General features: G+C 46.0%; 1 protein-coding gene across 4 annotated transcripts in view; it reads left to right on the plus strand.

The window, feature by feature from the left end:
• Positions 1 to 24996, plus strand: part of rxrga (retinoid x receptor, gamma a) — a 54093-nt gene that overhangs the window by 6024 nt on the left and 23073 nt on the right. Inside the window, exon 1 of one of the 4 annotated variants that reach the window (XM_055867292.1) lies at positions 19650 to 19879. The exons of the other annotated variants lie outside the window; for them this stretch is intronic. Coding sequence (XP_055723267.1) covers positions 19753 to 19879 — 127 coding nt within the window. The 5' untranslated portion in view covers positions 19650 to 19752. Of the gene's footprint in view, positions 1 to 19649; positions 19880 to 24996 lie in introns of those variants that run through there. 4 annotated transcript variants of the gene reach the window in all.

The following is a 24996-nucleotide window of genomic DNA, read 5'->3' on the forward strand; positions in this document are numbered from 1 at the left end:
GTATCCCCTGCCCTTGATGAGCTCGGCTTTCGATTCCTTACAGGGTGCTACGGTTTTTACGAAGCTTGATTTACGTAATGCTTATCATTTGGTTCGGATCAAGGAGGGGGACGAGTGGTTGACTGGGTTCAATACTCCTATGGGACATTTTGAGTACCAGGTGATGCCGTTTGGACTGACCAACGCTCCGCCTGTGTTCCAAAGTATGGTGAATGACGTTCTGAGAGATATGATTGGTATTTTTGTGTTCGTTTACCTGGATGATATCCTCATCTTCTCGAAGGAGCTTTCTAGCCACGTTCGGCATGTCAAGCAGGTCCTGCAGCGGTTATTGGAGAACCGTCTGTTCGTGAAGGCTGAGAAGTGTGATTTTCACGCCCACACGACGTCATTCCTCGGGTACATCATATCCAGGGGAGAGATCAAGATGGACCAAGAGAAGGTTCGGGCGGTTCGGGATTGGGTCCAGCCCGGTACAAGATTGCAGCTCCAGAGATTCCTGGGGTTTGCGAATTTTTATCGGGGGTTTATCCGTGATTACAGCCGGGTGGCTGTACCTTTAACTGCCCTGACGTCTTGCACCAGAAAGTTCTGTTGGACTCCTGAGGCAGACCGAGCTTTTATGGACTTGAAGAGCCGATTCACTAGCGCCCCGATTCTCTCTCAACCTGTCACTGCCCGTCAGTTCGTTGTGGAGGTGGATGCTTCTGATGTGGGTGTGGGCGCCATCCTGTCCCAGCGTAGCTCCACTGACGGTAAACTCCATCCCTGCGCTTTCTACTCTTGTCGTCTTTCTCCAGCTGAAAGAAACTACAATGTGGGTAACCGGGAGCTTCTCGCTGTGAAGCTTGCCTTGGAGGAGTGGCGTCACTGGTTGGAGGGAGCGGATCAACCGTTTGTGGTCTGGACTGACCACAAGAATCTGGCTTGCGTACAATCGGCTAAACGTCTCAACGCCCGTCAGGCCAGGTGGGCTTTGTTTTTTGGACGTTTCAATTTTTCCCTGACGTTCCGACCTGGATCGAAGAACGGGAAGGCGGACGCCCTGTCCCGGATGTTCTCTAAGACGGAGGAGAGTGAGGTCAAGACTGAGACGATTCTTCCCCAGAATGTTGTCGTGGGAGCCGTTACATGGAGGATAGAGGAGGATGTGATGGCGGCCCTTCGGACGCAGCCCGGCCCCGGTAACGGTCCACCCGGTCGGTTGTTCGTACCCGAGTCGGTCCGTTCTGCTGTCCTTCAGTGGTCCCACGCCAGCAAGATAGCTTGTCACCCTGGCGTTGCTCGGACTATGGCACTACTGCACAGACGTTTTTGGTGGCCTGCCATGGGAGAAGATACCCGGAGGTTTGTTGCCGCATGTCCTGTTTGTGCCCAGAACAAGAGTACCAATCGGCCCAGCTCTGGGCTTCTTCACCCCCTACCTATTCCTCGGCGACCTTGGTCGCATCTGGCCCTGGATTTTGTCACGGGATTGCCCCCTTCTGTTGGGAACACGGTCATTCTGACTATTGTGGACAGATTCAGCAAGTTTGCTCATTTTGTTCCTCTCTCCAAGCTTTCATCGGCTACGGAGACGTCCGAGATCCTGGTTAGGGAGGTTTTCAGGGTTCACGGATTGCCCAGTGACATTGTTTCTGACCGTGGTTCTCAGTTTACCTCTGCTGTCTGGAAATCCTTCTGTTTGGCCATTGGAGCTACAGTCAGTCTCACTTCTGAAATTCACCCACAATCTAATGGTCAGGCGGAGAGAGCCAACCAGAAGATGGAGTCCACGCTGCGTTGTCTTGTCTCCTCTGATCCTACCTCTTGGTCATCTCAATTACCCTGGGTTGAGTATGCCCATAATACCCTTCCTTCATCTGCCACTGGGATGTCCCCCTTCCAATGCCTTTACGGATACCAACCTCCTTTGTTTCCTTCTCAGGAAAGGGATCTCTCGGTTCCCTCTGTCCAGACCCACATTCGTCGTTGCCACCGGACCTTGCATCGGGCCAGGAAGGCTCTCCTTAGAGTTTCTGACCGGTATCAGATCCAGGCGAATCGTCGCCGTATTCCTGCCCCAGCGTATACGGTTGGAGATAAGGTTTGGTTGGCTACACGGGATCTTCCTCTACGGACGGAGTCAAGGAAGTTGTCACCGAAGTTCATTGGTCCGTTTGTAGTGGAGAGAATCATTAATCCTGTGGTGGTTCGACTCAAGTTGCCTGCAACACTTAGAGTGCATCCCACTTTTCATGTCTCCTGTCTCAAGCCGGTTCACCTCAGTCCTCTGTTGCCTCCTCCTCGTCCTCCTCCTCCTCGGATGATCGGAGGTGGTCCTGTCTACACGGTGCGCCGCATCATGGACTCCAGACGGCGGGGTCGAGGGTACCAGTATCTAGTGGATTGGGAAGGATATGGTCCAGAGGAGAGGAGTTGGATTCCTCGGCGTCAGATCCTGGATGACGACCTGCTTCGTGACTTCTACCGCCTCCATCCTGGCGCTCCAGGTAGTCCGCCCGGTGGCGTTCGTCGGAGGGGGGGTACTGTCACGAATCCCGCTTCCTGAGTCTGGGTTTGCCTGTGTCTGTCCTGGAGTGTGTTTCAGGTGTCCTGGAACGCATCCTGTCTAGTTGCCGGGCGAATTAGCTCGTTGGGAGATTGATGTTCACCCGCACCTGTTTCCCATCAGTAATCTGCACACCTGTCCTGATCATCTCTCCCCTTCAAAAGCTCTGACCTGACTTCCATTCCCTGCCGGATCGTTAGCCATGAACAGTATGTTGTGCCTTAGTACCAGACTCCAGTTGGATAGTATTTGTTTTGTTGTTTTCGTTTACTTATTGCTTGCCTTGAACTTACCTCCGTTTGTTTTGCCTTCAGTTACTCACCTGGATCATTCTCTCCATTCCCGCCTGGTTGACAGAGGATTCAACTACTCCATTGGATTCAACTACTCCATTGGATTCACCTATTTCCCCTCATCAATTCTCCACCACTGCCCACTACGCCATCTGGATATATCTACCCTTTCACATTTAATTGTAAATAAATACTCACCTTCTTCCTACGCTCCTTGTCCTGGTCTGCTTCTGGGTTCGATCTTGAAAGATCGTGACACTTGAAGGTGTATTTAAGCTGCATGTCAACTATCGTGTAATCTTATGCCAGGCTATCTGAGGATAACTTCACTATTAAATGCTACTCTTATTTTCTTTCGGCCAAAATATGACAATACTGTTGGGATTGTAACAGCAGAACTAGAACCAACAGGTTAGTCCGCAACTCTAAACCCGAGTAGTAGAATTTGTAATAGACATATCCTCTCAAATCAAATTTTATTGGTCACATACACGTGTTTAGTAGATGTTATTGCGGGTGTAGCGAAATGCTTGTGTTTCTAGTTCTGACAGTGCAGTAATATCTAACAAGTAATATCTAACAATTTCACAACAATACACACAACGCACACAAATCTAAGTAAAGGAACGGAATTAAGAATATATAACTATATGGACGAGCAATGTCAGAGTGGCATAGACAAAGATACAGTGGAATAGAATACAGTATATACATATGAGATGACTAATGCAAAATATGTACACATTAAAGTGACTAGTGTTCCATTTATTAAAGTGGCCAGTGATTAAAATCTCTCTTCATGAGTTATTACACCATTGACATCCTTCTCAGTGCTGACCAGGTTTGTTAAAAAAAAAGCAGGGATGGGCAACTTTGATGGGGGTGGGAGCCACAACAAAAGTGGAACTCATCATGAGGGACCGCAGTGGCTCGTCGGTCTGCGTATCCATATACGCCCTCCACCTTGCGAGCAAAACATTTCAGCGGCCCACCTCGTGACAGCGAAGAGAATTTTGCAATTTTTTAACTTATTTCATGCAATTCTACTAATTTTGCCATTGGACGGAGAGAAAAATGTGCAGGTTTACAGCTAATTTCCTACAATTCTACACATTTTGCAGTAAGGTGGAGGCAAATGTTTGCCGTTTTTATACGATAACTGATCAATGGGCACCACCTAGATCGGTAATTCAAACATGCTCACTATAAGTTTAGATAGCTGGCTGCTAGACTAACTTACCAATCTAAAACAAATAATGCCGACATGGGCTAATTGAGTGACTGCTGATACGATAACTGATGATCAATGGGCCCCACCTAGATTGGCAATTCAAGCATGCTCACTACAAGTTTAGATAGCTGGCTGCTAGACTAACTTACCAATCTAAAAAAAATGCTGACATGGGCAAATTGAGTGACTGCTGATAAACAACCAAATTTCAAAATTGCACCTGTGTATAACATTATTCTAACTCTCAACGGTAAGTTGAGACCACAGTTTTCTTTATTTTTACTATTTTCTACTTTGTAGAATAATAGTGAAGACATAAAAACTCTGAAATAACACATGGAATCATGTAGTAACCAAAAAGTGTTAAAAATATATTTAATATTTGAGATTCTTCAAAGTAGCCACCCTTTGCCTTGATGACAGCTTTGCGCTCTCTTGGCATTCTCTCAACCAGCTTCATGATGTAGTCACCTGGAATGCATTTCAATTAACAGGTGTGCCTTGTTAAAAGTTCATTTGTGGAATTTCTTTCCTTCTTAATGTGTTTTAGCCAATTAGTTCTGTTGTGACAAGGTATGGGTGGTATACAGAAAATAGCCATATTTGGTAAAAGACAAAGTCCATATTATGGCAAGAACAGCTCAAATAAGCAAAGAGAAATGACAGTCCATCATTACTGTAAGACATGAAGGTCAGTCAATCCGGAAAATTTCAAGAACTTGCAGTTGCAAAAACCATCAATCGCTATGATGAAACTGGCTCTCATGAGGACCGCCACAGGAAAGGAAGACACAGAGTTACCTCTGCTGCAGAGGATAAGTTCATTAGAGTTAACTGCACCTTAGATTGCAGCCCAAATAAATGCTTCACAGAGTTCAAGTCACAGACACATCTCAACATCAACTGTTCAGAGGAGACTGTGTGAATCAGACCTCTATGGTCGAATTGCTGCAACAACAAAAAACACTACTAAAGGACACCAATAAGAAGAAGAGACTTGCGTGGGCCAAGAAACACGAGCAATGGATATTAGACCGGTGGAAATCTGTCCTTTGGTCTGGAGTCCAAATTAGAGATTTTTGGTTCCAACCGCCGTGTCTTTGTGAGCCGCAGAGTAGGTGAACGGATGATCTCCGCGTGTGTGGTTCCCACTGTTAAGCATGGAGGAGGAGGTGTGTTGGTGTGGGGGTGCTTTGCTGGTGACACTGTCAGTGATTTATTTCGAATTTAAGGCATACTCAACCAGCATGGCTACCACAGCATTCTGCAGCGATACGCCATCCCATCTGGTTTGCGCTTAGTGGGAATATCAACAGGACAATGACCCAAAACACACCTCCAGGCTGTGTAAGGGTTATTTGACCAAGGAGAGTGATGGAGTTCTGCATCAGATGACCTGGCCTCCACAATCAACCGACCTCAACCCATTTGATATGGTTTGGGATGAGTTGGACCGCAGAATGAAAGAAAAGCAGCCAACAAATGCTCAGCATATGTGGGAACTCCTTCAAGACTGTTGGAAAAACATTCTTCATGAAGCTGGTTGAGAGAATGCCAAGAGTGTGCAGAGCTGTCATCAAGCCAACGGGTGGCTCCTTTGAAGAATCTAAAATGTTAAATATATTTTTGGTTACTACATTATTCCATACAGTATGTGTTATTTCATAGTTTGATATCCCTACTATTATTCTATAATGTAATGAGTAGGTGTGTCCAAACCTTTGACTGGTACTGTATATATATATATATATATATATATATATATATATATATATATATATATATATATATATATATATATATTTTGTCCGCAGGCCTACAAGTTTCCCATCCCTGATAAAAAGATTGTTACATATATGTAATTTTGAAAATCACAGGGAAACGATGTAGTAAAACATTTAGACGCAGGTTTTGAAACAGATGTCACTAAATTATACTCAGCAGCAGCATAATAAGAAAAGGATATGAATAAGTCATTCAGATTCCTCGGAATTCTAAAAAAAAAGTCCCCCAGTTATACTTTGTTCACTATTTATAAATATATAACACTAGCACATTTCCTTCCTACTTACGCCCTCTTAATTGCCCCGAAACTGCATAGAACTTGGATGGGAGCGTGATTTCATTACTAGTGTTCTCTGTAGTACTCATTATCATCAATATCAGTGGTGAGACTTCCTAATATCACTGAATAAATCAGCCTCAGTTCATATGGGACTTCACACCGCAGACAGACAAGACGGACGGACGGACGGGTGACAGAGAGAGCCAGACAGACAGCAGATGAGCAAACATATTGATGGACAGACGGATATAGAAGAGAGCGACTTAAAAACATATTCAATAGACCAAGTTAGGCTGTGTTTGGGGAGAAGCCACATGAACTGATGTTGATTCCTTCAGTGCTATAGAATGTACAGTGTCTGTAGCACAAGCGGTGCTCAATAAATGTAGAATCCACTTCTGCCTCTCCTCCAGGGAACTAAGATCTGCCGGGAGAGGAGCCATAGCTCTCCCTTCTCAATACCTCTCTCTCTCGCTTTGTTTCTCTCTCTTCCTCCCTCCCTCTCTCCACAGACACAGAGGGATCCAACGGCCCAACATGGGGCTAATGTTTCATTGACAATTATTTGATGATGTCCCTTAATGGGTAGTACAAGACCCGTGTTGTTTTGGGTCCTGGGCGCTGAGAGGCCCTCTATGGGCTGCTGTGTTTGGAAAGGGGTTAGGAGATAAAGAGAGGGAAGAGAGTGGGGAGATCAGGTGGCACCTTCAGTCCTTCTCTCTCTCTCTCTCTCTCTCTCTCTCTCTCTCTCTTGCTTGGCATTCAACAACACACCTGTTTCTTATCAGCTATCAGTATGTAGCTTGGTACTTGTCGAATCTGTGTGTGTTTGTGCGTACACGTGTGTGTGTGTGTGTGCGTGTGAGAACGCTGTAGTTGTGTGTGTCTGTGTTTCATTCCCTCCGTCCGCCCAACTATGTCTTATGTGTGTTAGTATCTAGTTTAATTACCCAGGACCCTCTGCTTTCTGTTCAACCCAAATCCATCCCGTAGGAACAGCCTCAGGTCTCTGTCTGTCTTGTCGTCATTACCTCGTTCCTACCATGCTCTATGGTTTCCAATGCGCTTGTTGCTGTGGGCTACACTCCTCCACCTGACTCATTGTGTTTGGATGCTATAACCATCCTCCTCAATCCTACATACACCTTTCTGTTCTTCATTTTTTCATTTTATTGTACCGTAATTTCCGGACTATAATCCGCTACTTTTTCCCACGCTTTGAACCTCGCGGCTTATACAATGACGCGGCTAATTTATGGATTTTTTTCACAAGATTCATGCCGTCACATAATGTGACGTAAATCGAGCGCGCTCAAACTTCCCATCATTCTGATTACGGTAGTCATTTTGTCACCCTCATCATGGCAAAGACACAGAGAAATGCATATGATGCAGCTTTCAATTTGAAGGCGATCGATCTGGCTGTTGGAAAAGGAAATAGAGCTGCTGCACGGGAGCTTGGCCTTAATGAGTCGATGATAAGACGTTGGAAACAGCAGCGTGAGGAACTGACTCAGTGCAAAAAGACAACAAAAGCTTTCAGAGAGAAGAAAAGCAGATGGCCCGAACTAGAAATAAATTCATTAGGCCTTAATGAATTTCACATGACTGGGCAGAGGCGTTTTTATATTTTTGTTTAGTATGTTTAGCCATGAACGTAATTGTTTAAAACCTGGATGTTTTGTCATTTTATGAATCATGTCTTACCTTGTTTAAAAGTAGCCTAGCCAAAAAATCTGACCATAGAAATGTTGACGGAATTATTTTGTAAACACTTCATCATATGCCTTTGAAACCAGCGTTTATCTCATGTTCTAACAACTTTCTTTCGTTGTCAGTTAGCCAAAAGCACAATACTCATATTAGCAACCCATGCTAGTTGTTACATCAGTAGTCATATTAGCAACCCATGCTAGTTGTTGCATCAGTAGTCATATTAGCAACCCATGCTAGTTGTTGCATCAGTAGTCATGTTAGCAACCCATGCTAGTTGTTGCATCAGTAGTAATATTAGCAACCCATGCTAGTTGGTGCGCCAATAGTCATATTAGCAACCCGTGCTAGTTGTTGCGTCAGTAGTCATATTAGCAACCCGTGCTAGTTGTTGCATCAGTAGTCATATTAGCAACCCGTGCTAGTTGTTGCGTCAGTAGTCATATTAGCAACCCGTGCTAGTTGTTGCATCAGTAGTAATATTAGCAACCCATGCTAGTTGGTGCGCCAATAGTCATATTAGCAACCCGTGCTAGTTGTTGCGTCAGTAGTCATATTAGCAACCCGTGCTAGTTGTTGCATCAGTAGTCATATTAGTCGATGATAAGACGTTGGAAACAGCAACGTGAGGAACTGACTCAGTGCAAAAAGACAACAAAAGCTTTCAGAGAGAAGAAAAGCAGATGGCCCGAACTAGAAAATGAGCTTGAAGACTGGGTCAACACACAGAGAGCAGACGGCCGAGGTGTTTCAACTGTGCAGATCCGACTGAAAGCCAAAACAATCGCCACCGCAATGAAGTTTGAGGATTTTAGAGGTGGACCATCGTGGTGTCTAAGATTTATGAGACGTTTCAAACTTCCGCAAATTCAATGATGCAAAGATAGCGGAGCATTCCATCGGCCCGCACGGCATCATAAATATGGATGAGGTTCCTCTGACGTTTGACCTGCCTCTCACTCGGACTGTCAACAGGAAAGGCGAATCATCCTTCACGCTGAAAACACCTGGGCATGAAAAAACGCGAAGTTAATTTGTTTCAATGTAGGCACCTGTGGCTTATAGACATGTGCGGCTTATTTATGTACAAAATACATATTATTTAAAAATTCAGTGGGTGCGGCTTATATTCAGGTGCGCTTAATAGTCTGGAAATTACGGTAATTCGTTTCCCCTCTCTCTCCTTTGCTCTCTCTCTTTTTCTTCCTTTCTTTCTTTTTTTCTTTCTGAATGGGGAACTCAGAAATAGTCGGGTCAGAAATAGTGTCAGGGCCACTAGTGTCTGTGGCGACTGTTCTATACACTGGCAAGCTTGTGATTCTGAATCAGTTCCCTTATCTAATTGGCATTTTTTCTGCCCCAGTCTGGGCCAATCCTAGTGCTTCAGTATAGTGCAGCTCCACAGATAGAGAGGGGCTCGAGGTTGGCTTTACTCTTTATATAAACTTCATAACGTTGTAGCCTCTTGTAGGATGATTGGGGAATTCAATAGACTAGCCGGTATATCATATAAATACTCACTATATTACTATGCCATACAGTAACTTGTGGTATTACAACATAACGTCTCAATGTAGAGATGTTTATCAGCTTGTTTTTGTTGTGCGAGTTCATTTGTGGTCAGATATAGCAGCCGGTTTCTTTGAGAAAAAGATCATTGACGGCACAGGAGCCCCAACAGAAGCGTGAAGCCTTGGAGACACATACAGTTCTGTACAGTAGCTCTATAGATCAGCATCAATACACTGTGTCCTCCAGGACCCATCCCAAGATAATCCTCTTTAATCCTGCAACAACTGGCACAGTCCACCATCAGACCCCCCCCCCCCCCCCCCCCCCCCCCCCGCCCCCCCGCCCTCTACGCAACACACAAAGGCAGCTACATAACGCACATTCACACACACTTACACAAGCACACACACACACACACAGGTACATAACACACACACACGTACACACTCCCTCTCCAAAATCCACAGACGGCGGGCCCGTCCTCTGCTACCCCCTGGCCACATGGCATATGACAGCCCCCTCACGCCCCTCCACCACTACTCCCCCTCATCACCCCCCTCCTCTGTTAATCAGTACATGAAATAGACACCAGGATGGAAATGTAAGCCTCCTATGCAGAGAGAGAGAGAGAGAGAGAGAGAGAGAGAGAGAGAGAGAGAGAGAGAGAGAGAGAGAGAGAGAGAGAGAGAGAGAGAGAGAGAGAGAGAGAGAGAGAGAGCTTGAGCCCTTTCAAAATGTAGCTAATGACTTTATGCATTGCGACTGATGTTACACCATACTTAGAAAACGGACTCAATAAAGATCCAAGGAATTATGGTGAACATGTATGTGAACATGTAACAAGTGGTGATTCGAACGCCTGTTACGGGTGTCGCTCTCCTCATCCTCAGATGAGGTGAGGAGAGAAGGATCTTCTGACCAAAATGCGGAGTCAGGGAAATAAGCCATCTTTATTACAAATACGACGTCAACTAAACAAAACAAAACACTTTCATAACTTACAAAATAACAAAACGTAACGAACGGAACCTGAACATAAACTTACATCGACAAACGTAAACTCACGAACAGGAACGTTACATCGAAACGTACGAACAGCCAAACAGCCCCGATAGTGAATAACATCGAACACAACGAAGACATCACAGGAGACAATCACCCAACAAACAAACAGTGAAAATGCCCTACCTAAATATGACTCTTGATTAGAGGAAAATGCAAACCACCTGCCTCTAATCAAGAGCCATACCAGGCAAACCGAAACCAACATAGAAACAGATAACATAGACTGCCCACCCAAAACACATGCCCTGACCATAAACACATAAAAACTAACATAAATAGGTCAGGACTGTTACAGTACCCCCCCCCCCAAGGTGCGAACGCCGGGCGCACCAGCACAAAGTCCAGGGGAGGGTCCGGGTGGGCAGTTGACCACGGTGGTGGTTCCGGTTCAGGACGCTGTCCCCGCACCACCATAGTCACTCCCCTCTTCTTTCTACCCCTTCCACTGACCACCCTAACACTACCTTCCCCTAAATAAACAGCTAGCACCGGAACAAGGGGCAGCACCGGGACAAGGGGTAGCACCGGGACAAGGGGCAGCACAAAAACAAGGGGCAGCACCAGGATAAGGACCATCACCGGAATAAGGGGCAGCACCGGGACAAGGGGCAGCACCGGGACAAGGGGCAGCACCGGGACAAGGGGCAGCACCGGGACAAGGGGCAGCACCGGGACAAGGGGCAGCACCGGGACAAGGGGCAGCACCGGGACAAGGGGCAGCACCGGGACAAGGGGCAGCACCGGGACAAGGGGCAGCACCGGGACAAGGGGCAACACCGGGACAAGGGGCAGATCCCGGCTGAAGGACTCTGGCAGGTCCTGTTTGGACGGCTCTGGCAGGTCCATGCAGGCTGACGGCTCTCGACACTCATGGCAGACTGACGGCTCTCTACGCTCATGGCAGGCTGACGGCTCTCGACGCTCATGGCAGGCTGACGGCTCTCGACGCTCATGGCAGGCTGACGGCTCTGGCTGCTCATGGCAGGCTGACGGCTCTGGCTGCTCATGGCTCTCTGACGGCTCTGGCTGCTCATGGCTCTCTGACGGCTCTGGCTGCTCATGGCTCTCTGACGGCTCAGGCTGCTCATGGCTCTCTGACGGCTCAGGCTGCTCATGGCTCTCTGACGGCTCTGGCAGATCCTGTCTGATTGGCGGCTCTGGCAGATCCTGTCTGGTTGGCGGCTCTGGCAGATCCTGTCTGGTTGGCGGCTCTGGCAGATCCTGTCTGGTTGGCGGCTCTGGCAGATCCTGTCTGGTTGGCGGCTCTGGCAGATCCTGTCTGGTTGGCGGCTCTGGCAGATCCTGTCTGGCGGGCGGCTCTAGCGGCTCCTGTCTGGCTGACGGCTCTAGCGGCTCCTGTCTGGCGGATGGCTCTGTAGGCTCATGGCAGACGGGCGGCTTTGCAGGCTCATGGCAGACGGGCGGCTTTGCAGGCTCCTGGCAGACGGATGACTCAGATGGCGCTGGGGAGACGGATGGCTCAGATGGCGCTGGGGAGACGGATGGCTCAGATGGCGCTGGGGAGACGGATGGCTCAGATGGCGCTGGGGAGACGGATGGCTCAGATGGCGCTGGGGAGACAGATGGCTCTGGCCGGATACGGCGCACTGTAGACCTGGTGCGTGGTGCCGGAACTGGAGGCACCGTGCTAATGATAAGCACCTTCCTACTAGTGCGTAGAGCAGGGACAGGGCACACTGTATTCTCAAAGCCTACTCTATCCCTGATGCGTGGTACCGGCACTGGTGACACCGGGCTGAGGACAAGCACATCAGGATTAGTAGGGGGAGAAGATACAGTGGGTTCAGGGCTCTGGAGACGCACAGGTAGCTTAGTGCGTGGACCCGGAACTGGAGGCACCGGGCTAGATACACGCACTACAGGGAGAGTGCGTGGAGGAGGAACAGGGCTCAGGATACGCACTGGTAGCCTAGTGCATAGTGTAGACACTGTAGGTACTAGGCTGGGGCGGGGAGGTGGTGCCGGAAATACCGGACCGTGGAGGCGTACTGGCACTCTTGAGCATTGAGCTTGCCCAACCTTACCTGGTTGAATACTCCCGGTTGCCCGACCAGTGCGGGGAGGTGGAATAACCCGCACCGGCCTATGTAGGCGAACCGGGGAAACCATGCGTAAGGCAGGTGCCATGTATGCCGGCCCGAGGAGACGCACTGGAGACCAGACGCGTTGAGCCGGCCTCATGACACCTGGCTCAATACCCAATCTAGCCCTCCCAGTGCGGGGAGGTGGAATAACCCGCACTGGGCTATGCACTCGTACAGGAGACACCGTGCGCTCTACTGCGTAACACGGCGCCTGCCCGTACTCCCGCTCTCCACGGTAAGCCTGGGAAGTGGGCGCAGGTCTCCTACCTGCCCTTGGCCCACTACCCTTTAGCCCCCCCCAATAAATTTTTGGGAGTTACTCACGGGCTTTTTCGGCTTCCGTGCCAGACGCGTTCCCTCATAGCTCCGGTTCCTCTCTCCGGTAGCCTCCGCTCTCCTCAGTGCCTCCAGCTGTTCCCATGGGAGGCGATCTCTACCAGCTAGGATTTCCTCCCATGTGTAGACACCCTTTCCATCCAGAACATCGTCCCATGTCCATTGCTCCTTCTTCTGTCCCTTACTCCGTTTATTTTTCCCATACCGCTTGGTCACATTTTGTTGGTGGGTGATTCTGTTACGGGTGTCGCTCTCCTCATCCTCAGATGAGGTGAGGAGAGAAGGATCTTCTGACCAAAATGCGGAGTCAGGGAAATAAGCCATCTTTATTACAAATACGACGTCAACTAAACAAAACAAAACACTTTCATAACTTACAAAATAACAAAACGTAACGAACGGAACCTGAACATAAACTTACATCGACAAACGTAAACTCACGAACAGGAACGTTACATCGAAACGTACGAACAGCCAAACAGCCCCGATAGTGAATAACATCGAACACAACGAAGACATCACAGGAGACAATCACCCAACAAACAAACAGTGAAAATGCCCTACCTAAATATGACTCTTGATTAGAGGAAAATGCAAACCACCTGCCTCTAATCAAGAGCCATACCAGGCAAACCGAAACCAACATAGAAACAGATAACATAGACTGCCCACCCAAAACACATGCCCTGACCATAAACACATAAAAACTAACATAAATAGGTCAGGACTGTTACAACGCCTATTACCACATGCATTTGTAATCGCCTTATGTCACATGTCCAAGGCTGTTAGCTGTAAGTTACATGTGTCATGCCTGTTATAATGGCGGTGCCGCTGAATAGTCAAAATAGTTATAAAAAAACACAAATTTAGATTGGTATGATTACAGATGTAACGGAGTTGACATGTTTTAAATGTAATGGAGTTGACATTTCTCGCGTGATAATTGAACTATTAAAGAGTCAAACTACAATGTAGTGTAGGTAATATGATAACAGTCAATTGGTGCAGTTTTGTCACGATCGTCTTTAGGTGTAAGAGAGGACCAAGGCGCAGCGTGATATAAATACATCTTCACTTTATTTGAAGATGAAACGAACACTAACACAAACTAGACAAAACAACAAACGACCGTGAAGCTACAAAACGAAAATGCAGACACAAGCTACTAACGTCAAACATAGACAATTACCCACAACCTACCTAATGCCTATGGCTGCCTTAAATATGGCTCCCAATCAGAGACAACGATAGACAGCTGTCTCTGATTGAGAACCAATCCAGGCAACCATAGACTTACATAAACACCTACACTGAACACAACCCCATGAACTCTACAAAACCCCCTAGACAATACAAACACCCTAGACTAGACAAAAACACACAAACATCCCCCATGTCACACCCTGACCTAACTAAAATAATAAAGAAAACAAAGATAACTAAGGCCAGGGCGTGACAAGTTTTGTATGATACTAGAGAGGTACTCTGCCTGCCTGGTACTCTGCCTGGTTACAGTACATTATGCCATATTATACGAGATGTATCCATATTATATGAGATCGAAAATGGAGTGCAGAAAAAGTGCCAACTTCGCATAGACTTCAAGTAGTCTCGAGCCACTACATACACAGTATATCAGTAGTTGACTCTATATTCCCATTAGTAACCATTAGCAACGTTACTGTGTCTTCCCATGTAATACTGAAGTGTTTTACCAATGAATGTGATGCTTTGACTTGGACTGAAAGGACTCGCTATGTCCTTTCTGTCTCCTCACATACTTAGGCCATGCAAGTTAATGATGTCTGCTTGGCTGCATCTTCTGTCATTTCAACAGAGAAAAGTCTACAATAGACTTCAATGAAAAAGCAATCCAAGGCCCCACTGGGTGTTTGAGACCCGACAGGATAGAATTCCCTCCTTTTCTAGGCTAAATCCCTGAAGGCACATAACAGGGACAGAGACGGTGTGTGTGCGTGTTCGGGTGCATGCATGCGTGTTTTTTTTACTTGGCGAGAGGTCTTCATGGATCAACCTGTACCCGAATACCGAGACCTTAGCAGGTCCGGATCCAGAATTGTAAATAATGTCACGGGTCTGGGTCAGATCTGATATGATTGTCACGGGTCTCGTTAAGTGTCCAAAAGGATCAATATAGATTCGAACCCGACTACTGCAGTGGAGAGAGAGAGAGAGCGAGAGAGAATGTGTATAATTTATGCTGCTGCTCTTTGCTTTTCACGAGAGTGTGTAGCTTGTTGTTGTTGTTGGCCAATCATAAATCATCAAAGCGGCAATAGGCTACAGTCACAGAGCCAACCGTGTGTAAAAAGTTAGTCGATAACGTTGCAGTATTTAATCAAAAGAATTTGAAGTTAAAGGAGAAGGATAGGCTATAACGACCAAGAGTGTCACGCTCGTTTGATGAAGAAGGAGTGGACCAAACGCGTGGTACGTGTTCATGATATTTTATTAAATCAGAACACTAGAACAAAAATAACAAAGAGAAAAACGAACAGTTCTGTAAGGAACTAAATTATACAGTAAACAGCTGCCCACAAAACACAGGTGGGAAAAGGCTGCCTAAGTATGATTCCCAATCAGAGACAACGATAGACAGCTGTCCCTGATTGAGAACCACACCCGGCCAAACACAAAGAAATAGAAAAACATAAAAATAAAGAAACTAGATTGCCCACCCTAGTCACACCCTGGCCTAACCAAAATAGAGAATAAAAGCCTCTCAATGGCCAGGGCGTGACAGTACCCCCCGCAAAGGTGCGGACTCCGGCCGCAAAACCTGACTCTAAAGGGGAGGGTCCGGGTGGGCTTCCTTTGCGGCGGCGGCTCTGGTGCATGACGTAGACCCCCCTCCGCCTCTGGCTCCCCCCACTTAGGTGGCGCCTCTGGTGCGGGGACCCTTGCCGCCGACCCCGGACTGGGGACCCTCAATGCGGGCCCCGGACTGGGAACCCTCATTGCAGGCCCCGGACTGGAGACCGTCATTGGAGGCTCCGGACTGGATACCGTCGCTGGAGGCTCCGGACCGGGGACCGTGGCTGGAGGCTCCGGACCGGGGACCGTCGCTGGAGGCTTCGTGCCATGGATCCTCGCTGCAGGCTTCATGCCATGGATCATCACTGGAGGCTTCGTGCCATGGATCCTCACTGGAGGTTCGTGCCATGGATCATCACTGGAGGCTTCGTGCCATGGATCATCACTGCAGGCTTCGTGCCATGGATCATCACTGGAGACTTCGTGCCATGGATCATCACTGGAGGCTTCGTGCCATGGATCATCACTGGAGGCTTCGGGCCATGGATCATCACTGGAGGCTTCGGGCCATGGATCATCACTGGAGGCTTCGTGCCATTGATCATCACTGGCTTCGTGCCATGGATCATCACTGGCTTCGTGCCATGGATTATCACTGGAGTGAGGAGACGTATAGGCAGCCTGGTGCGTGGAGCTGCCACATGGCTTACCAGGCTGGGGAGACATACAGGAGGCCTGGTTCTGGGAGCAGGCCCAGGACTCACCAGGCTGGGGAGACATACTGGAGGCTTGGTTCTTGGAGTAGGCACCGGATACACTGGGCCGTGGAGGCGCACTGGAGGTCTCGAGCGTAGAGTCTGCACAACCCGTCCTGGCTGGATGGTTACCTTCGCCCGGCAAATGTGGGGCGCTGGCACAGGACACACTGGGCTGTGCAGACGCACCGGAGACAGTGCGCAGTGCCGGCGCAGGATATCCTGGGCCGAAGAGGCACAATCCGTCCTGGCTGGATGACCACTCTATCGCACTGGAGGCCAGGCGCGCTGAGCTGGCACAATCCGTCCTGGCTGGATGACCACTCTATCCCGTCAAATGTGGGGAGCTGGAATGTAGCGCACCGGGCTGTGAAAGAGCACTGGAGACACCATGCGCTCCACCGCATAACACGGTGCCTGACCAGTACCACGCCCCTTACGGTAAGCACGAGGAGTTGGCTCAGGTCTGAATCCTGACTCTGCCACAATCCCCGTGTTCCCCCCCCCCCAAAAAAAAAAACATTTTGGGAGTGGCCTTCCAATCTTTCGTGCCAGCCGTGACCCTGTGTAATCATGGGCCCTTTTTCTCGCTGCCTCCGCCTTCCTCGCTGCTTCCACCTGCTCCCACGGCAGGCGATCCTTTCCCATTCAGGATGTCCTCCCATGTCCAGTCTTCCTTACCACGCTGCTTGGTCCGTTTGTGGTGGGTAGTTCTGTCACGAACGTCGTCAGGGAAATGACCGGACCAAGGTGCAGCGTGGTGAGCGTAGATTTCTTTTTATTATGAATGTCGCCAACAAAAATAAGAAACATCAAAAACGAACGTGACGCTTACTAGGGCTATACAGGCCACTAACAAAGTCAACTACCCACAACTAAGGTGTCAAAACAGGCTGCCTAAGTAGCCCTGATTGAGAACCATACGCGGCCAAAACATAGAAACAGAAAACATAGAAATAAAGAAACTAGAATGCCCACCCTAGTCACACCCTGGCCTAACCAAAATAGAGAATAAAAGCCTCTCTATGGCCAGGGAGTGACAGGAACGGGTCTAGTTATCATCGGTCCGTTCGGAACGGGTCTCTATATTGTAAAAAGGAATTGATGCATATTGGGTCTGGATTTTTTATTTTACCATTATTTAACTAGGCATGTCAGTTAAGAACAAATTCTTATTCACAATGACGACCTATCGGGAAACAGTGGGTTAGCTGCCTTGATCAGGGGCAGAAGGACAGATTTTTTTACCTTGTCGGCTTGGGGATTCGATCCACCAACCTTTCTGTTACTGGCCCAACACTCTAACCCATTCGGGCTGCTACCTGCCACCCCAATGAGATATTGCCGTTTTGGAACAGGACCCGTGAAGGTCTCTACAGTGTTTCAGGAAGCTGCACGCTCTCTTGGGACTGACACCATTTTAACATGACATTGAAAATCCTCTTCTGTCTTTCATACACATTATATGTAATAATATAACCATATTTCTGCTTCTACATTATATTATACATTTGATTTTGGGGTAGCCTATATTATCTGAAACAGTGTATTTGATATGTTCACCAAGGCATATGTCTTTGCACGGTATGTCTTTGCACAGTATGCTCTGCAATTATTTTATGTTTGAATATACACCAACTTAGTGAAATGACATTAGTGCTGCTCTCCTACCAGCTGTGTTTTTCAGTTGACTTGCAATTGCTCTGTTTGTTTTGCTGTGTATAAAGCCTTCATCTGTAACATAATGGCCCAGCCACTCTGAGATGAGATGTTGCCTCTGATAGAAGCCAGGGCCTAACAGACTGTTCATCATCAACTATTCATTCCCTACACACACATTGACAGCTGGGCGTGCTGTAAATAACCAGGTTGGAGATGCTTACAGGGGGTAAGAGGATTATACGGTCCCTGATTGATCCGACATCATCTTCATTTTGACAGGAATGAGTGGGCTCTGTCTCCACACACAATACCAGGGCTGGTCTAGGATCAGGTTTGCCTCAGATACTAATGAACTTCTACTGAGAGGCTTTGTGAATATCCTCAGGCCAGACCAGAGCCTTACTGGCCTTTCTGGAAGTAAGATCTTTTTGAGTGTGGACCCATCACACCTTTTGTTTGGCAGGGCCCTATACTACAAATGTATTTGAGGAGTTAGCGAGGTAAAGTTGGTCAACTCTGAGTTCAACTTGGGATGATTGGTACCAATGAAAGTGGCTCACCTTTTAGTCAGGTACATTTCTGTGGCAACGAGTCCTTCAGAACTAACCTGCTCCGGAGCAGGCTAACTCAGGGCTAACTACATGTATCCCGAATGAAGTGTCTGAGCCACGAGTTGAGGACCACTTCAGTCAGATTCCCTCCCTCCTGCAAAGATTGCATCATCATCATCTACTTCATTTGAGGAAGACAACATTTTATTAATTTGTATGATTCAATGCAAATATTTTATCGATAAAATAAATCGGTAAAATTCACCGTAACCTGCTGAATTTGCAAGTTAACTTTAATTCAATTTAAATTTCGGGCACAAATGAAAATGACTTGCCAATGCATTGATGTTTAAGCATTGTCTCAATGAAGAGTTTGGTGATCGACTAGCCACCTGTGACATTTTTGTATTTTTTTATTTCACCTTTATTTAACCAGGTAGGCTAGTTGAGAACAAGTTCTCATTTGCAACTGCGACCTGGCCAAGATAAAGCATAGCAGTGTGAACAGACAACAACACAGAGTTACTCATGGAGTAAACAATAGACATGCACGCGCAGTTAACCTACTAGACTGGCACAGCGGTCTAAGGCACTGCATCTCAGTGCAAGAGATGTCACTACAGTCCCTGGTTTGAATCCAGGCGTGTTTTTGGTTTTACTATCCTTGTGAGGACCAGAAGTCCTTACAAGGATAGTAAAACAAGGAAAATTCAGACAATTTGCCGGTCCCCACAAGGAAAAAGGCTATTTTAGGCTTAGGGGTTATGTTTCGTGTTAAATTAGGGTTAGGGTTAGGTTTATGAGTTAGGGTTAAGGTTTAGGTGAAGGGTTAGGGAAAATAGGATTTTGAATGTGAATCGATTGTTTGGTCCCCACAAAGATAGTAAAACAAATGTGTGTGTACTTATGTGTGAGAGTGAGGGGCCTCTTTCCTGTTGGAATGTGACATTGAGCAAGCATTAATATCACAGGGGGGGGGGGATGTGTAAAGAGAGAGAGTGTGAGTGTGTATATGTGTGTGTGTGTACCACTCTACAGCTGCTTGTAACACACACATGATCGTGTGCTGCCAGCCCGTTGTCTGCATTGGAAGGGTCAAACCCCCTGCAGAACTCCAAGGTGATCGGCTGCAGACATGAGAATCATAACAGGTGTTGAAGATTCCAGAGGAAAAATGGAAAGCGACTTAATAGACGTTAGCCAATCAGAGTTGGAAATGTATGGAAACTACCAGTCCCTGATCCTCCTTCCTGGCTTTGACAGTGAGTAAAAGTGCCTTCAGAAAGTATTCATACTCATTCATACCCATTATTCATACCCATTGACTTATTCCACATTTTGTTGTGTTACAGCCTGAATAGATGTTTTTCTCTCACCCATCTACACACAATACTCCATAATGACAAAGTGAAAACATGTTTTTAGAAATTTTATCAAAGTGTTAACACCCCTGAGTCAATACATGTTAGAATCACCTTTGGCAGCGATTACAGCTGTGTTTCTGGGCACTCAGGAACATTCAATGTCGCCTTGGTAAGCAACTCCAGTGTATTTTTGGCCTTGTGTTATTGTCTTGCTGAAAGGTGAATTTGTCTCCCAGTGTCTGTTGGAAAGCAGACTGAATCATGTTTTCCTCTAGGATTTTGCCTGTGCTTAGCTCTATTCAGTTTTTTTTAACCCAAAATAATCCATAGTTTTTGCCAATGAAAAGCAAAATAACATAACATAACATGATGCAGCCACCACCATGCTTCAAAATTGGAAGAGTGGTACTCAGTGATGTGTTGTGTTGGATTTGCCCCAAACATAGCGCTTACTATTCAGGACATTTTTTGCTATATTTTACTTGAGTACCTTGTTGCAAACAGGATGCATGTTTTGGAATATTTTTATTATGTACAGGTTTCCTTCCTTTCACCATGTCATTTAGGTTAGTATTGTGGAGTAACTACAATGTTGTTGATCCATCCTCAGTTTTCTTCTATCACATCCATTAAACTCTGTAACTGTTTTAAAGTTACCTTTGACCTCATGGTGAAATCCCTGAACGATTTCCTTCCTCGCAACTGAGTTAGGAAGGACGCCTATATCTTTGTAGTGAGTGGGTGTATTGTATTACACCATCCAAAGTGTAATTAATAGCTTCACCCTGCTCAAAGGGATATTCAGTGTCTGCTTTTTAAAATATTTACCTATCTACAAATAGGTGCCCTTCTTTGCGAGGCATTGGAAAACCTGCCTGTTCTTTGTGGTTGAGTCTGTGTTTGACATTCACTGCTCGACTGAGCGATGTTACAGATAATTGTATTTGTGGGGTACAGAGATGAGGTAGTCATTCAAAAATAGTGTATCCCAAAAAGAATGGTTGGGGCCAACGCGAGAGCACCACAAGAGCACCACTCTCTGCGTGAACGTCTTGCACGATACCAGGGTAAACGTCCTGATCATACTCCACCACACACCACTTTCCGATCAATGCTTCACTTAGATCTTCAATGGGCTGGACGGTGCTTTGAGATGAGTTGGAATTTTCCATCTTGGTCTGCCTCTGTTTTTTCGACCAGAGTCACAGTCTGTGGGCTGAAACAGCTGCAGTGATGTGGAAAGGAACAGAAGCAACTGAGTATCCGCCAAGTTCTCTCTCCTGGCCTGTAGGTGACCATCTGGAAACACAGGAAATTCAAAAAGTTACGCACATTCTGAATATGTAATGATAGCATAGTCTAGTGATACAAAGTGTAGTGATAATATGTTTGGATAACAAATGTGAGATTCAACATAAAATAACCCAGAACTATTACCTGGTGTATCTTCATTGTCCCATGGATTGTCTTCAGGTGATCTGGTAGGAGGGCCTCCATGCTCTCTATCTCCTCCTGTAAGATATAAAAGAGCTTGATAGCTGATGTTTTGACAGTTCCTCAAATATAGTTTTTCCATTTGGGAGGTCCTTGCCACAATTCCATCTGCTCTTCGTTTCACAGCTGCTCCTACCCCATCAGCTGGGCCTTTTCCATGTCCAGCTTCTAGGAAATTCCCTGTTACTCTCTGGAAGCCCATTTCAAAGAGAAGGGTGGAGAGAGTATAATCACTCACAAAGTGTACAGCAGTAGCCGATGGGCAGAGCTCAGGGACGTAGGCCAGTGTTTTTGAGAGATGGGCCCAGATAGCAGAGGGGTCATGCCGCATAAAAGAGCTCATTGAACAAAGTGAAACTGTATCATTTGTGGCATATCCAACACAGGTGTGGAGGGTCACCTGCTTGTGAGAATCACCAAAGTGAACTGCCTGGATTTCACTGGTGTATTTACACAGCTAGTTCTCTGCAAAGTCAATGTGAACAATGATCTCCTCTTCCCCCAGAGTGTCTTTTAATTCTCTCATTTTGGAGTATTGGTGTCGAATATTGTACACGTGTTTCCCCAACTTCTCTTTCAATCCTTTGGAGAAGTCCTCCAGTAGAATCTGCAGTGTGCCACACACCTTTTCTTTTACTGTCAAATGGTCAGTGAACTTCTCCATGTTTCCCTCTTTGTTTTTCTTCTCTCTCTCTCCAGCTTTGTTTTCCCACTCAAACCACCATGTCTGCTCACCAGCATCAAAGTCAGATGTTTTAAGCTCTTTGGCTTGGCAAAGGGAGCACTCTATATACCTGCACTCTTTCTTCAGGTTCTCACAGCTCAAAGACTCAATACCTTTCTCATTGTTGCTGCAGCGGATCTGTAGTTTGTCCGCCATGAACTGGAGGTCGGCGTGGGTTTTGCAGAGACATGTGTCCCTATCTTAGACAGCTGGCTTGACAACCCAAAAAGGACTTATTTTGCAGAATTCACAGTAGGAAATTTGAATCTCTGAATATTCCCTCTTAAACTTCTGATAAAGGTTCTGAATTGTGCCATTCAAGAAGAGCTGCTTTTTCTTCTTGTTCCTCGTTAGTGTGTCCTTTTCTCCTGTTGTTGCTCTACTGTTGTCATCACGTTCATAGAATCTAGTGATTTTCTCTCCGGTGGCAGTGCTAATTCTGTTACACTGATTTTTCCTGGAGTATTGAAGACTTGATGGCCTGTTTTCATTTGCCCTCATTGCTTTTGCTGAAAATCCTAATTCTCTGTTTGCGGCTTTGACCAGGCCATACTTTCTCAGGATGTTGGCTCTGAGCATTTTTGAAGCCACTTTTTATACTTTTGTTTTAACTCTGCAATGATGGCATTTTGAAACAAAAAATTCCTTCTCATTATTCTTCAGAGTTCCCTTCATTTGCTGTTTTGTCTTTGTCTTTGGGGAATCTTGTCTCTCCATTTTGTTCATCAGTCGATCGATCATACCTTTTTTTTGTATTTCTCAGCTTTACTTAAAGCATTATCAAGTTGAACATTTGTCATACCTAGATCTCTGTATGCTTTTGAGCGACCGCTTTCAACCTTTTTCCTTCCAGCAAGTATTCGACTTCTCATTCCTGTTGCAGACGATGAGGAAGGGGTATCAGGGTGTGCATCAGGGGCAGGTAAGTTAGGGGCAGGTATGTTGGCCTCATGTTCTGGCTGCAAGTCATCTGGTGACTGAGGTGATGTGTTGCCTGATAGATAGGTCTCCATTGCAACTGTTGTCTTTGAAGTCTGTCTTCTATTCCGTTGGTTACATTTCCATCGCCTTCTCTGGCATCTTTGTTCTCGCTTTGTAAGCTCAGAGATAGATTTAGATAGATCACTTCTCCCTTCTCTTTTTTCTTCCAGTATCTCTCCCTGTCTTTTTGCAGATGTTCCTGGAATCGTATAGGATACTTCTTTGTTTCTATATGTCTGTGTCCTCTGTGCTGTTTTACGTGGCATCTACAACTTTGTTTTTAACGTGTGCACACCTTGGAGCATTTTCTAGATTAAATACATTTTAAACATGATAAAATAAGCCTAAAATTAAAAAAAATAAGATCATGGGTTTTTGTCAACTGTCCACTGCAGTCATGTGCTTCTGTGTCATAATATGTTTCCATTAAACTAAATTAACATTCTCTTGAAAAACTTTATTAATGAGGAATTTGTCCTCAGTGGTATAAATGACACAACCAAATTACAGGTATATTTTGTGTAAAAAAAACAATATAAAAGGATATACGCACAATAAATATTGATATAGATTTTATTTAATTGACTCTTTCTGTAGTAGATAACATAATATAATGTGTAATTACTAATGTTTTCTCATCGAAAACATAATAGAAGCTTAAAAGTCTGGGTCAGTGACAAGGGCAAAATAGTGAAATGGGGGTGTAAAATGCATCTGAAAAGTAGCTAAAATACTTGATAGAGAGGTGTTTAAAAAAGTCTGGGGTGACATACAAATATTTATTTATTTTTGATAAAATCCCCAAAATTGACCCGTTACTGTGTAACTCCGGTAGGGCAACATCTGAAAAATAGCCCAGTTGGTAGTGTGTACCGGTGCTCGACCAGTCGGCGAAAGCCAACATCACCCACGACAGAGAACGGTTGATTGTCAATGGCAATGAATTCCATTATCTTGGCTTTAATGGATTTCGCCTTTGAGTTACTCTTTCAAATGACTGCTCGACTTGTTGACTGCTCGATCCACACAGCAGACATTGTGGGCTAGGTTAGGAATGCTGTGTTGCACATGTAGCGCAACATTTCACGTGGCATCATTACGTCATGTACCTACGTTATATAGGTATGCACGTCAGCTTTGACATCGGTTTTTAACATCGGCGTTAAACTAGACATCGGTCCGATACCGATGTTGGTATTTTGACTTAATATCGTCCGATTCCAATATGTTCACCGATATATTGTGCATCCTTACACCTTGATGTCCTTTGGGTGGTGAACCACTCTTGATACACACGGGAAACAATTGAGTGTGAAAAACCCAGCAGCGTTGCAGTTTTTGCCACAAACTGGTGCGCCTGGCACCTACTACCATGCCCTGTTCAAAGGCACTGCAATCTTTTGTCTTGCCCATTACCCTTACCCTCTGAATGGCACACATACACAATCCATGTCTCAGTTGTCTCAAGGCTTCAAAATCGTTCTTTAACCTGTCTCCTCCCCTTCATCTACACTGATTTGAAGTGGATTTAACAGGTGACATCAATAAGGGACCATAGCTTGCACCTGGATACACCTGGTCAGCCTATGTCATGGAAAGAGCAGGTGTTTCTAATGTTTTGTACACTCAGTGTAGTACAGGATCGTGTACTTTGACTTGGAAGGCACTGACAGTAGCTAATGCATGGATGAATGTACAGTCACTAGTGAACGTCTACACCCACCTTGCACAGTCGTCATAATCTAAAAAGGGGAATAAATTGCTTATTTTTCCATTACTTTATCAATTTTTGTATTTATTTTAAAGGCAGCAAAAT

This window comes from Salvelinus fontinalis, chromosome 17 (assembly GCF_029448725.1).
Source record: "Salvelinus fontinalis isolate EN_2023a chromosome 17, ASM2944872v1, whole genome shotgun sequence".
NCBI classification, from domain to species: Eukaryota; Metazoa; Chordata; class Actinopteri; order Salmoniformes; family Salmonidae; genus Salvelinus; species Salvelinus fontinalis.